The following is a 15,756-nucleotide window of genomic DNA, read 5'->3' on the forward strand; positions in this document are numbered from 1 at the left end:
CTTCCTGCCTTCCCCAAATACAGTTGTCAGTGTACTAAGGGCCTGAGCACAGTGAGTATTTCAGACATGAAACATCGTTATTAAATTGCTAATTCGTTTTTTTACATTCAGCCCAAATAAATTAATATCTTTTCATACTAGGCCAAGCTTTAAAATGGCAGGTGAATGAAGCATTTAATACTCACACACAATTTTAAATAAATGCAAAATGATACTTAAATATAAGTATAAAAATTACATAAAATATTTATACTCTAAATCATGCCCCAGAGATCCTCAAAGTTGAGAAAACTCAAATGTGGCTCAACATTTCAGAATATATTTTGCTTTTTGGTTCATATGCAAACTCGGTATGATTTTAACATTGATGAGATGCTACCTGTTTTTATTGTTTCTAACATTTCTGTCAGTTTGAAATAGAGTTAAAGTTGTAACATCAAAGAGATCAATGATAAGACATGAATTCTTGTTCTTAAAAATAAAACCTACAGTGTATTCTGATTAGCCTTTGCTCATGCTCAGATGACAGGATTCTGAGGAATCAAGTCTGTTCTTACACATCAAGAAAAAGTGTTCTTCAAAAAGGCCAAGCTTCACAGTGATAACTTCTAAAACACTGTGGATGTCAGTGTGCAGAGCTGAGCCCACTGAAGTGGGCGCTAGAATGCCCACTTCAGGCCCTCTCTGGTCGCTACTTTTGCAGCTTGGGTATATTTTTCTTTTATTTAACTTTTAAAATACCAACTAATATTCTTTGTCACCATGGCCTGATTATCTTACTCTTAATATTTATGATTGCTTTGCCATCATCCATTTTTACTTCCTAGTTGAGAAATAAAGGAAAGATTTGTTATCATTCATTTATCTTACTACCTAGACAGGCTTTCCTAGCTTGGAATTCACTATGCACACCAGGTCGGGTCCTGCCTCATGTGTGCTGGGATTAAAAGTGATCTTAGCTTTTTATTTTTTAATTGTTTTCAATAGACTAAAAATAACAAAAATACTTGACTGAATTACTCACAACGAGATAATAAAATTGTTAAATAGCCATAATGAATTATTAAAAACAATAGTTGGTATTTTAAAAGTTAATATGTATAAAAGAGAAAAATATGTATAAAAGTGAATTGGAACTTAGAATGAGTTCCTCAGAAGTACTGAGAAGATATCAGTGTTTTGGAAGTGTAAATGCCTGTGTGCCTTCTGTCAAAACCAACACTGACCAAGCTTATGCATGCAATGGAGAAAATTGAGGGTCGTTTAAATCCTGTAACCAAAATAGTCAGCTGCTCAGATAATTTCTGTAAGAGCTCTTTTCAGAAACCCTTTAATAAACAGTGGTCTGCTGAGGCTGACATCTCAGGAACAGGTGGACATGACCACTACGCAGACTGTTGTTTCCCCTCGCGCTTCAGGAGTGGTGCGGTCTCTCTAACCCTCTGTTTGCAGTTATATAGGACATAGGATGCTGCATGAGTTTAGGGGTCTGCTGGGCTCTTTTAAACTAAAGAGTCACGCATAGCTTGACAAAAATGGTGACTTTTGGTATTTATATGTGGCCTGAAAAAAATAAGTTGCATATGTTTTTCGTGTTTGTTAAATTACAGTAATCTGGTAGATTTATTCAAATACATTTGTAACTTGTCGTATGTTATCATAGAAATTACAACAACCAGTAGTAAGCATTTTCAACCATATTGCCTGTTTATGTTTAGAAAATACCAAACTTCTTTTAATATTAATATATGGACATGCTAGCCTATTATTACTCTGATATGAAATATATAAAATAATATACACTTACCATAAATTTATGCAGCCATTTGGTATCACAGATGACAATATTTTAAAATGTGAAGTTCTTATGGCCTTTATACTCTTTAACTGTGTTGTATTTATATGAAAAATATCTATCCCTGTTTCTGCTCTTAACTCTTACTTCCAGCAGTGATGGCTTTGTAATAGTTGTGAGTGAGACTGGAGAGGATCTATGGATGCTGTTAGTAAAAGCAGCGCGGACTATTCAGAGAGTGGTGTTTGCAAACCTCTGCATGGGCGCTTGGATTCTGCCCTTGTTGGCAAGCTTTTCTTAGTGAGACTGTCTCCCTGACCATAGTAAAGAAAGATGACTTTGGGGAAAGTCAAGTTCAAGATTTCAAGTTTCTACCTAATTCACTAAAGTTTGTTATTTTTACTCGGATTCCTTTAAGCATAAAAGGATTTTTTATTTGCTCTCAGTTATTTTTATTTATATATTTTCTTCTAGCAGAAAAGCTTTGTTCATTTGCCTAACACGAACTAGTGACATCTACATGAAATGCACATTATTGATCACAAATGGGGTGTAAAATTCATTCCAAGTTTGTTTCAGGGAGGGAAGCTCATCTGTGGATAAATTTGAAAATACTGCATAACTAAATGTTAAATACTGTATCGGAAGTATGTAGACTTAGAGGGGAAAGTAATCTCCAGTTGGGAAGGTAGTGGATAATTTAATCTATAAGATATGTCAAGATGTACTTAATAGGTGTTTAAATGTTATATTTTTCTTTCTGTGTTCTTTGACTTATAAATAATATAAAATACAAGATTTTGCCTAGTTATTATGAATTTAAAAATTATTAGAAATAAATTTCTATATAGTTGGTTCTGCTATACAAGACTGTATACTACTGAATGCAGTACTGGAATATTCTCAGAGTTGAGGTCACCAAGTCTTGGTGGTCACCAGGATTTTAATTTGTGTTTGTTTGCTGTGCCATCACTGCGTTTGTCACTGACCATGTGCCCCTGTTCCTTCCATTGTCTTCATTTGTGTAGGTTCTTCATCACCACACAATTCAGATGATGAGCAAAAAGTGAATAATTTTATAGAAAAGGGTATAGTATCTTTATTTTAAAGTATCTTCTTTTTATACTTAATTTATTTAGTTTACTCTGAATAGATTTTGACATTTTATATTAAAATATTATTTTCAGTGAAGACCAAAAGCAGAAAGTTTTCCAAGATGGTAGCCAGTGATCTAGGTAGGAAATAGAAGTTTTTATTTTGTTTCTAATTGTTGCTCTATGCAATGCTAACCAACAGCAGAAACTGATCCAGTGCATTGCATCTTGTGTGTTAATTTGTTATTCCTTTGCTAAATAATAATCTTGGGGCTATGCCTATTCTTAATGCATTTGGCAAATAATTCTTAAAATCAGTTAAATTGGGTTTGTGGCTCTTTTTCTGAACTTACAGTGTGAATTATTCTGTTAACTTTTGCTTTGTTTTAAAATAAAGCAGGGTTCAATTTATGCTCTAAATACTCAACTTACATTCATGTTAAAGTGAATCAGCTTTTCCTTCAGAGTTTTATTTGTATTTTTTGTGCCCTTACTCCCATCTCTCGTATTTTTAAGGTTCCGTATCAAAGAAACAATCTTCTGAAAGATGGCCTTTTTTAGTCTGTAATCAACACTAGTTCCTACTAAACACCCCCATACACGGAACCTTGATTCTACTCTTGATACTTTGTGCACGTTTTGTAACGAGTGACTCAGTCCAAGATCCTTGAAGTTTAAAGCCTAAAAAGAAATATATAACCACCAGGCTTGGAAACATAATCAAATTAGAATTGTCTTATTTGGTCATAAAAATTTAAGGATGCTCAAAACTTTGAAAGTCTTGACAAAATAATATATAAAAAAGCCCTAGTTCACCTTTGACTTAAGCATGAAACATTCATTATGCAGTCAATATGTTGTTGTATTTTTAATTTCCCCTACATTATTGCCACATTTGTTTTGATTTTTTTTCTTTTTATATTTTTGGGGTTATTGGGCATATGTGTATGTGCATTATCATAGTATGAGAAAATCACTTCTGTGTACGTGTGTGTGTGTGTATGTGTGTGTATGTACACATACTTGCACACAGGACTACCTGTTTGTAATTCCTCAGGAACCATCTGCTTTTTTGTTGTTCCTTTTGCTTGGCTTGGCTTTGCCAGAGACAGTGCCTTCCTCTGGCCTGGAGCTCACCAAGTCACTAACTGGATTGGCCAGCCAAGAAACCCCAGGATCTCTCTCTCTGCCTGCTCAGCTCAGGGACTGGCAGTGCACAACACCATACCAGCTTTTTTTATGTGGGTTCTGGGAATCGAACTCAGGTCCTGATACTTGCAAGGCAAGCACTTCTACCAAGCAAGTCTTATCAACGTCCCTACCACATACTCCTCTAATGGAGTAAGTAGGATGAGTTTCTCTGTGACTGAAAGAGGTTTGCTTTCTCTCACTTCATAACCTTGACTATATAGTTGAATTTTCAAAAATTCCTGCAAGAAAACCCTTGTTTTCTTAGCATTGTAAATTGAACCCTGTTTAGATAGATTGATGGTGAATGACTGTTAGTCTTCTGGTCAATCTTAAATAAAGTGGTTTATTCTCGGGCAAAGGGCTTCATATCAATTATTTACTCTTTATTGTGGTTTTCTAGTAAATCTTTTGGTAATAATAATTAAATCACTTTAATTATGTACTAATTTTGCAGCTAATTTCCTTTATAGCATTTTGTATCCTGTTACGTTCCGGTTCTGTCACCACCGTAGAAGTTCTTTGCTCCAGCAATTTTTCTGTGTAATTTATACTGTTAAATTGCCTGACCTGAAAGAACTTTTACATGGTTAAATCGTTAATGTAGCCTCTGCCTGTTGTCTATTATACCACAATATAGCTTTATTAATGTGTACCTTCCCCTTTTTTCTGTCTCAAATAGATATGTGACTGGAAATATTTGTGTTCCTTTATCTGAAAGACTTCATGAATAAATTTGCTAGGCTAGACAACACGCGTGGAAGGGTAATACTTGGATAGTGTTCATTTCTTCTACAATCTTTGTGTTTTTTCTTTCTGTAATGTCAACTTGTTTAGGATTGCTTCTTAGGAAATATGTTGACTTTATTCAGCTTTCCAAAGTTATGCCAGGATGTGGCTCTTTCTAATTATATTTAACCAGGAACATTTTCCTCCTCTGCAGTATCTTCATTGTATATTGGAAGATTTTGTCACGTGCCTTTCTTGATTTAACAATTTTGGTATATAAAAATAAAGCTAACATCTCAAGGTTTTCCTTCTTCAAATGAAATCTGCCCCAAATTCCATTGTGAAGGTTTTGCGGTTGAAATGTTCTCCATTAGATATGTAATCTCTAGATTACCTTTCTGCATTACTATCTATTTTATAATAATAATTACCACAAAACATGCAACTAGGACTTGGATCTGGAGAGGTGGCTCAGCATCAGTTAAGAGCACTTATTGCTCTTGTATAGGATGCAGGTTCAGTTCCCAGCATCCACATCTGACCCCTTCTCACCTCCAAGGCCACTAGGTACATGCAAGCAAAGCACTCATACACACAGAAATTAAAATATGTTTCTCATCTTAAAAATAAAAACCACTACGGCTCCTTCAGCATTGCCAGCATAACACAGCACACCCACAGACGTGCTTTAGGTGACTTCGCCTTGTGAAGTGAGATTTAGACTCACAACTGGAGACTGATGAGAGAACTGCCTTGAATCACTGACTCAATTGCATTGTTCTTAAGTTTCACATGGTGAAGAATAATTGTTGCTGGTGCCAGAGATTGTATGTGGGTTGCTTGAGGTGGTACAGGGTACCATTCATACATTAGAATTATTTTTAAATTTATTTCATTGAAATAATTTTTTTTCATACAGTATATTTTGATCATGTTTTCCCTTCCCCCAAGCATGGGAAATAAACCTTTTTTTTTCTTCCTTATCATTGCCTTGATAGCAGAGGAAGATGGCTCAAACGACTTTTCAAATATAATTATCTATGTGTTATTCCTAGCATCGTACCAGCACTTAGTAATCTCAGGGACTGTTATTTCTTTGTTTTACAGATGACTGTGTTTTAGAGTCGAGTGTGAGTTAGCTGTTGGCTCCACAGCCAAATGACGAAGCAGAATGTGAGCCAGGGTTCAGTTTCCATTGTTGGCACTACATATATATATATATATATATATATGTATATATATATATATATATATAACATATTCAATTCATTGATAGATAATCTTGCTATGACCCTGTTCTGATACACAGTAATCTGGGGAGAATGGCTCATTACCAAATTCTATGTGTAAGTTTTATAAGGTTTTTATAGTAAAGTTTATAAAACATGTAAAATGCATTTATTGAGGAGAAACAGCAAATTCTGTCTGAATACCAGATCTTTTCGACCACTTTGGTACCATTGCCTAAGCATGTTATATAGTTCTTAGAAATCTGTCTCAAAGACAAAGCTCAAAGACAGTGAACAAGAGTAAACTGGAATACACTGACCCCTGAACCCAAAGCCCCACTTCATCTCTTGGCTCCTTATTGGCAGCTACCCCAGGAAATGGCTCTGGCAATGACTTCTTCACTTTTGTATAAGAGGAACAACCTCTAAAGAAATTAACGCAAAATATTATGCAGTAACATCATGCACAAAGAAAGTTACATGCATGTATTTCACATGTAGCGTGCTTGCCTCTTCATGCTGTAGTAGAATCTTAAAAAACAGTAATTTTCAAGTAAACAATTTTTCTTTAACTATTAACAGTTTCCATAAATCACTTAGGAAGTATTATCATTGTTTTTGTTTACTCTTCATTTATATTTTATAAAGATTTAGAAGTGAGATTCTACAAATAACAAAAAATTGATAGTTTGGCTTACATAAAAATGGTCATACATACATACATTGCCATTTGATGATTATCCTGTTTCATGCCATGCTAAAAGTAGATTTCTAGTTGAATCCCATGCTCTGGTCTTGCCTCCAGGTTCACTTTAATTTCTGTGTCAAGAAAGATAACCAAATTGCCTGAATGTGTGAAACCAGGGGAAGGGGGAACAACCTTAGAGATTAAAGAATAAAGATTCAAAATTAATGCTACTTAGTAAGTATTGTGGCAAAACAAATAGAAATACAACTCTGTTTTTAATGGACACCTCTCTGTGTTACCTGGTAGGTAATTTTTATTCTATGGCATTGGTTAATGGAGAAGATTATACCACAGGGGTCCCTTATCTCTCCAATTCTAAGAGCATGGATATTCAGTCAATGGCTCATTTCTCAGTAAAGCCTGAAGTAATTTTTGAAGTCAGTTTAAGTGACATGAGTGCTGGTCACTGGTCGTGTTCTCTTTTTATTGGTTCTTTTTGTACAAGTCCTGATGGCTCTAACACAGCTTAAATTTCCTCTCTCTGCCTTTATTCTGTAGACTTTAATAAATTCTACAGCTTCAGTATTCTCACCCTTGTTTTTCTCAAGAAACAGATACTGAGAGAAACCAAATGCTGTGTCCACAGTCTTACTACGTGGTTCTGTGTCCACAGTCTCACTGTGCTGACCTCAGGACCGGCTGAGTTGATGGACACTGGGTTATAAAGTTCTACAGTTAAAAAGGGTTTGGAGACAAAATAATTAGCAGAAGTACGTAGTTAAAATGTTTTAAAAATTGTAACAAGATGATAGTGAATAATCTTCCTAGTGATTGTATGTGTCCTTTTTTCTTCTTGGTATTAAAAAATGATTGGAATTAGATCAGCTGAAGAACTGCTAGAGAAATATTTACTGTAGTCCATATTTTATAAAATAAAAAAAATCATAGTACTAGACAGAAGTTCTTATTTTATTGGAGAGATTTGTTTACATTTCTAAAGATACTTGAGGTTATATGAATTTCTTCTAGCAGACATCCTAAAGAAAAGCAAAAGTATTTAATGAAATTCAGAATTTTGTTGCTAAAAAATTTTTTAGCAGGACCACAAGTCTGATTATTGAAAGTATAAATAAAACATTTCTAATTAATAAAATGTTCATTTTGTGTAAATTACTTCAAGAGAGATAAACTTGTTATTTATAACAATTAGTTGTGATATTTCTTTTTTATACATATCTATTGAACTTTGGATTTGAAATGAACTTAAAAGGTTGAGTTAGGCATCGAGACACACACCTTTAATCCCAGCACTAGGGAGACAGAGGCAGGTGGATCTCTGTAAGTTTAAGGCCAGCGTGTTCTATGGAGTAAGTTCCAGGACAACCAGGACTGTTACATAGAGAATTCCATCTCAAAAAAACAAAACAAAACAGAAAACAACAGCAACAAAAAAGTTGAGTAAAGCATGAAATTCTATACGTTTGTTTTAAAGGTCCCTCACCTCTTTTACTAGAAATGTCATCAGGTTTAGGGTAAGGAAGCATCACAGATGCAGTAACAAGTAATGAATGAACACATTCACATCTGAGAAAGGGTCCTAGTGGCTCACAATAATCTGACCAAGCAGAGTAGTGGGGTCAGAGAGATGGCATCCGGGTCTTTTAAAAAATTACTTTTGAGCTATGTAAGCCTGATTTTTCTATTTCATGTTACTTATCAATCTCTCCATATTAGACCTATGATATCTTGTGAAAACTTCTGTGAATTCTTTGAAAGTGTTGACTTAATAATATTGCCTTTGGAGCACTGTTGAGGCACACAGTGTCCTCTGACTCTAAGCACATTGCATATCAAATACCGTAGGACCCAGGTATCTGAGGTCAACAGCTATGGCTGTCTTCAGCTACTTTGTGTGCTACCTGTTATCTCTTGGCTCAGATTTAGTAAGCTGGTGAAGATGAGGCAGCTGATGGATAAACGTGGCCGGTTGTTTTGTTAGAACATTCTAATTAGCTTAGTCAAGCTAAGAAATAACAAGCTGACTCCCCTTCCCCTGCCCTAGGACCTTTCCAGCCTACCTAATGCCTTTTCCTAACGTTGGATTTGTCGTTTTTTTAGATGTGGAAGTCATGTACTATGACTGGATTTCTCTTTGTTTACATGGCGCCCTTGTGGACTAGCAGGGTCTGTGCTTTAAGTATCTCCTAACCGTCCCAACTGTAACCAAATGTGTGCATTCGTGTATTAACCAGTATTTTTTTTTTCAAACTTCCCCATTGGGAGCACTAGTCTATGCCGCATGCCGTACCACTAACATAATAGATGTAGCAAACTGACTCCTAACTTTAAACCACTTCCTAAGTGAAGGCAATAACTGATTTTGAGGATGGAAAGTGAATTCCATGAAACTTATGGATGAAATTTTGAAGTTTCTTTTATATAAAAGGACCTGTATTGATATTTTATTTAAATAACATAATTTTAGATTAAGTATGACTTTGTGTTTTTCTAACTAAAATGGAAATGGAAGTATTAATTTATGTCAAATAGTGATTCCATCAAATATGTTTATTGCATAAATACTTTGATTTGTTTAGAGATGTAAGCATGTCTGATATTCTAAAAATTAGCTTTAAACGAAAACGAGGAGTCCAATATCCGTGATCTAGGAGCTAGGAAAATGTTCTGTCACGTGCCCTAGCTTGTGCTTGTGGCTGTTGCCTCGTCTGCAACACATCCCTCTGAGCAGTGGCTTTGCTCCCATAGTCCTGAGCAGTAGCTCTTTGTAAGTTAAGAGTTTAAAATGCTGCCTTGAAGTAAGAGCTTCAAGCATACAAAGATATTATATCAAGTAAGTACACACTTTTAGAAATTTGTAAGACTTATTTTCCACTCCTGATATCATTATAAATGTATTTTAATTATCTCAGGGTCTAGATTCAGAAATAAAAATATTCACTTCTCTCTTGAAAATCAGTTGCTATGATAAATATCAGTCAAATATTTCTCAGAATTTTAAAAATTTATTTTGTTTTTCAGCAAAGATGTCAAGGAAATTAAGCTTGCCAACTGACCTAAAGCCCGATTTAGGTGAGTAGAATAAATATGCAAAGTAATTGGACTTCATAGTAGGAAAGTGGAGATCAGAATATTCCAGATTTATTGTAATGCAAATCGGACTGAAAGTCAATGTTATGATGATCCCTGATGTAACATCTTTTAAAATAGTATTTAGGATGCACACTCAGGCAAGACAAAAATCCATATTTCCTTGCTTCTCTTGCTTTTTTCTAAGTGAAATTTTCTCAATTACAGCTTAGTTTTTACTAAAACTGTTTATATCCCGTCCGTTCAAAAACCATTTTAAACTTTACAAACTTAATTTTACACTAATTTAATATTTCTGAAATAGATAACTAGTTTTTCATATAGAACAAATTTCTTATTAAACATCGCCGTTGTTGACTTTGATAGTAATTTAGAAATACTCCCTTATGATACTCTTATGTAGCTCATTTGTTCTGAAGTCAATGGGAAGGAGTCCATCCACACAGTGTGCTTTAGTCTGTCTCGAAACGGCTCCCAGGCTTTCGTATAGTGGAATGGGATTGCAATAAGGTAACATGACCCATGTAGTACAGGTGAAGCCACATTTCTCTCTCGAATCCCCCTCCCTGAAATGCCTGTTTAGTTTGGAGGAAGAAGTAGCAGTAAAGGATGCTTTTCCTGAGCATGGTCTTAGGGATGACTGCATTGCTTTCCTTAAAGTTTCCCACTAATTCCACCTTCCTCTGTGCTAACTAGAGTCCTTGTCAGACTCAGGCATCAGACTGAGCACAGTGTGGGGGTACCTGCCCATTGATTCCACAATGAATGAGCTCCATTTGAGTATTATAAGAGAGTATTTCCAAATTATTGTCGAAGTCAACAATGACAGTGCTTAATAAGAAATTTGTTCTCTATGCTCTAACATACTAACTTTAGCCTATCTCTCACCATTTTCCTTACCTCTGTTGTACTGAGAGGAAGCATGTGGTAATCAGTAGAGGCCTGTATGTACATAGCTATCGTCAGTAGGAAGTTCTGACTGTAGGAAATCAAATTTAGTAGAATTCTACAGTACCACTCTTAAAGGGAATGAAATTAACTGTAGAATATAAGCTAGCTCCTGTTTCCAGAAGAGCAATGTCCTTCATTATAAAAATGAAAATCTGAGTGCCATGTAGATGTGTGTGTGTGTGTGTGTGTGAGAGAGAGAGAGAGAGAGAGAGAGAGAGAGAGAGAGAAGAGAAGAGAAGAGAAGAGAAGAGAAGAGAAGAGAAGAGAAGAGAAGAGAAGAGAAGAGAAGAGAGAGGGAGGAAAGGAAGCAGGGAGAGGGAGAAAGAGAATTGTTAAAGAATAAGTTTAATTAAAAACATTTATGTAGAGTGTAACTGTAGAAATAAGATTTATAACTAAAAAAATAAAAGTCATAATTTAAACCCAAGCATTTCTCAGACTTGTATTGTACATGTTTGCTGTAGAAGATGATCCAGGATTTTCATCACACATTTGGAGAGGCTCATGATTTCAGTAACAGTCAATATTGCCAGTTAAACTGACTGTGAGTCTTTAAGTATCTTTAAAAGTCTCATATTCTTAAGTACTCATTTCAAAGTGCTTTTTAAGCTAGTAGTGTGTGTGTGTGTGTGTGTATCTATTACAATAAACCTTTTTTTGTTTTTGTAGACAGGGTTTCTCTGTGTAGTTCCAGCTGTCCTAGAACTTGCTTTGTAGACCAGGTTAGCCTCGAACTCACTGAGATTTGCAGCCTCTGCCTCCCAAGTGCTGGGACTTAAGATGTGTGCCACCACCGCCTGGCACAGTAGATTATTTTTAAAGACACATACCATCTGTCAAATTATACAAATCGTTTAGTCAGTGTGTGCCCACCCTGCTTTTATAAGCCTCTTTAGACCTCTTTTAGTTACTAGTTAAATAGTGAGAGTATTTTCCAAGGTAATTATATAGATTCAACAAAAATGGTGATATATATAGTATTATGATCATACCTGGATTTTGGCAAGCCTTGTTCTATTCTAGCTATTTTCATTTCTGTTCTTCATACTAGAACTGCTAAATATTGTCTAATAGTGCTTTTGTTATCCAAGCTTTTAAAAGTTGAGACAAGAAAATCCAGCATTTGAAACCAGTCTAAACTACACACTGAGGCAGTGTCTCAAACAAACAAATAAATTAACTGTTCTCTTTTGTTTAGCTTGCTCATTTTCTAAGAATAAATCAAGCCACAGATACCCATACCAACTGACTTAATAAGAATAGGTGGAGTCGTGTTTCATGAACCACTGAAAATTCTAACACTGAAATTTCTAACTTAATTTTAAACAGTTCTGGGTAGATGATAAATAGGCAACTGATGTCCATCAAGGTGGAATTTTGTTGTTATGACAAATCCATTTTTCTCATATTGATATAGCCTGAGGAGTTTCTCTGGTGATATAATTTTTATAGGTAACTCATATAGTAAGAACTGCTATATAGTTTAGTATTTTGAAATTAAATCAGTCTATTAAATTAATACACTGTATACTTTGCTGAATTAACATTCAAAAATTAAATTATTGTTAACTGCCTATAATTTTAACAAATATGTCATTTTCCATGTGTTAGTTTACAGAAATTTGTACTATCAACTTTGCCTGTAGCATTACTTTCCATTCTTATCACTGGGGCATGACTAAATTTGTCTGTCATTTAGGTGTATTGTTTATGTAACAAAATATATTATCATTGGAAAATACATTTAAATTTTAATTTTGAAAAATAACTTTGGAGATTTGAAAACTTTCATAAATTCTTATAGTTGGTATTTTTTATTAAAAAATGAAATGAAATTTATGCCCTGGCAATGCTGAAGCATGCATGGGCAGCCTGTATATGACGGTTCTGTTGAACTTGTCCAGACTGGGTTTCGTGGTCTAAGTTGATGAGGACGACTGACCTGGTTTCTTCCTCAAGAGGGTGCCAGATCTCATTAAGGATGGTTGTGAGCCACCAAGTGGTTGCTGGGACCTGAACTCAGGACTTTAGGAAGAGCAGGAAGTGCTCTTAACTGCTGAAATGTGGTATTTATTGAATATGGAAAGTTTGTTTCATTTACATGAAGGGCTTTAGTTATTTTCTGTTGCTGTAACAAAATACCCAATTCTTTAATAAAGTGTTTATTTATTAATAATTTATATTTTAAATATTTGCTCCCTTGGCACCCTCATCTGCTTCTTTCTTCTGGTCGGAGCTCTCACATGATGTATGATATCAGAGTGGAAAAGTGTGTCAGAGGGACAGGTCAGAAGTGAGACAGACACGGGCCAGGCTTGCTCTTTGTTCTCCAGTCCTTCCTGTGTCAGGCAGACCAGGGTTCCTGGAGAGCTGCACGCATGTCCTCTGTGGGCGATACTGCAGCAACATGCTGAGCGCCCACTGGGCCCTGCTCTTAAAGGCTTTGTCATGTCAGCACTGCCACTCCAGGGACAAGACTCCCAGTCATCCGTGTCAGGTGACACACTCACTCCTCTTGTCATGTCAGCATTGCCACTCTGGGGACGAGACTCCCAGTCATCCGTGTCAGGGTGACACGTTCCCACCTCTCCACACCAGAGCAGTCATCTTTTCCACCATGGTGTCACCTGTCAGAGAAGTACAGACCTTTGGACAAAAGAAAGGCAATATTCAGAAGCTGCAGTTAGATATGACCCTGACTGCTGTCGTTCCTAGTGAGTTAGAGGCTTGCTATCATCAAAATCTGTCACATGAAATTATTGGGAAAATATTTTCAATTTATGAGTCTAAATTTGTTTGCAGGAAGCCCATGGAGTATCAGGATTGGGTTATACCTTTTTATGTTACTAAAATACACCTTAGAAAACTTTCCTGCACTTTTAATTAATGACATTAAAAAGCATTGAAAGCCATGATCTCAGAAGTTAGGTGCGCTAGGGTTATTGATGGAGGCCTCTGGAAATTTTAATACACCTAATGACACCATTGAAGAAAATGGCTTAAACTAACGATTATAGATCCATCTTTAGTGTTTATTGAATAAACTTCATAAGTGAAACATTAGAAGATTCTGCAGAGCATCAAAACGGTACCATCCTTGCACTACAGCCATCTTAGAACAGGAAGTAAGACAGGTCAGAAATAGCTGTGGGCGAGAACAAAGCGCAATAGCTTAGAGTCAGGGCAGAGTGTAAATGGATGGAGACGTCTCTCCGTCTCGCCCACTCCCACTGGACCGATTTCTCTCTGCCCACCGGGTCCCTGCAACCACTTCTGAAATAATCACTCAGAGGCTAGTATATTAAATATAATTCTTTGGACAATGGCTTAGGCTTCTTATTAGCTACTCAGACAATGCCAATGGCTGGTACCCCCGAAAGTTATTGGCCGAATGAATTACCACAGCAGCAGAGGCCTAAAGAATGGCTGAGCTGACAACTGTTACTGGTACTAAAGGGTCAGATGCAAGGATCTTCAAAAATCACAAAAGTTAAATACGGGTTAGGTTTGGGAAAAAACAGGAGCCTCCACTTAGATTCCATAAGAAACTAAAGAGGCTTTCCCCATTCCTCCCCTACTCCCTTCTCTCTAACCCTCTCCCCTTCCAACAACCCCCCCCCCCATGCACTCGAGGTTACCTGGGACTCTTGTCTATTTCCTACCTCCTGGCGGATAGCTAAATAATCTTCATCAGGTTCATCTTCTTATTTAGCTTCTCTAGGATCACGAATAATAGGCTCAAAGACCTTTAATTATGGTTAGAATCCACTTATGAGTGAATACATACCGTGTTCCTCTTTTTGGGTCTGGCTTACCTCACTCAGTAAAGCGTTTTCTATTTCCATCCATTTGCATTGCTGGGACTGAACGAGGACGTGAGGACGTGATCTAACCAGATTCTCGGAATTTGGCCGGATTCTCTGAATGTGGCTGGCCCGAAGTGTTTCTGAAAAGCCATTGACTATGACACTGGGACATGTTTCCTCTGCATATACTGGATTTTGGGGATCTAGTCTGTTTGGATACTCACCTTCCTGGACCTGGAGGGAGGAACTTGAAGTTCCCACAGGGCAGGAAACCCTGACTGCCCTAAGGGACGAAGAGGGAGGAGGAGAGGGAGTGGGGGGAGTGGGAGGGTGTTGGGAAGAGGGGCGGAAATGGAAACTTTTATAATTTAATAAAATTACTTTAAAAAAAAAAGAAACTAAAGAGGCTTAACATCGGAGACAGCCAGGAACTTATGCTCCAAGTTTGTAGAGAGGCTCTGGACATTCATAGTAAGACAGCATGATCAAATAGACAAGTAGAAGCTACTGAGGGATGTTTTTAATCACAGTAATTATAATTGTGCTGTATGAAACTGAGTTGTATTAGCAGTGAGAAACTAAAGATGGCATTGTCAATCTAGGTAAATGGAGATGAGAGCCTGAATTTAAAATAATGGAACGAGATTGGCTACAGAAAAAAAGGAAACAATATTGCCACGGAACTTAGCATCCCCACTCTGTGTAGGTAAAGTGGAAGCTTGGAAGCAGGGCTGAACCTATTGGTTAAGGTAACCCGAATGTCACCAAGGTCCGTAGAGTTTAAAGCTCTGTTTATGATAGGATTTCTCAGGAGACAAAGCAGAGAGCATGCCTGGTAAGCGTTTGGGCATGCTCTTAGAGAAACGAGGCTGAGGCTTCAGATGGAGTTAGAATTGAACCTAAGAAGCTAGTGGAAGAAAAAGTAGTGAGTGTAATTTTCAAATAGACCCATCAGGTGCTGGGGAAGGGTCAGTAGACAGAGAACCCGTGCAGCAGCACACAGCCAGCGGAACTCCGCAACTCCGTGTCCAGGTGAGGCTGCCCTCGCGGACAGACCTTCAGGCAGGCTAAAATACAGTGGCTGCATTGCTGCAGTCGAACCTGACTGGAGAAATATGCTGGCATTAAGAGTGAGCCCGATACCACGTACACATGTGGAAGCTAAATT

The 15,756-nt window shown here is 36.7% G+C and overlaps 1 protein-coding gene across 8 annotated transcripts in view; it reads left to right on the forward strand.

Annotated features, from left to right (window-relative positions):
- The window catches only part of Stxbp5 (syntaxin binding protein 5), a 140,103-nt gene that overhangs the window by 110,381 nt on the left and 13,966 nt on the right, over positions 1-15,756 (forward strand). For 2 of the 8 annotated variants that reach the window (XM_048425477.3, XM_048425476.3), the window contains exons 20-22: positions 2,824-2,883; positions 2,983-3,030; positions 9,763-9,813. The exons of 2 other annotated variants lie outside the window; for them this stretch is intronic. In XM_048425477.3, the coding sequence (XP_048281434.1) occupies positions 2,824-2,883; positions 2,983-3,030; positions 9,763-9,813 (159 nt within the window). The remainder of the gene's footprint in view (positions 1-2,823; positions 2,884-2,982; positions 3,031-9,762; positions 9,814-15,756) is intronic. 4 more of the 8 variants (XM_085688506.2, XM_048425478.3, XM_048425480.3 and 1 more) reach the window with 2 other exon arrangements.

Source organism: Myodes glareolus, chromosome 1 (assembly GCF_982192425.1).
Source record: "Myodes glareolus chromosome 1, mMyoGla1.1, whole genome shotgun sequence".
In the NCBI taxonomy this organism is placed as follows: Eukaryota; Metazoa; Chordata; class Mammalia; order Rodentia; family Cricetidae; genus Myodes; species Myodes glareolus.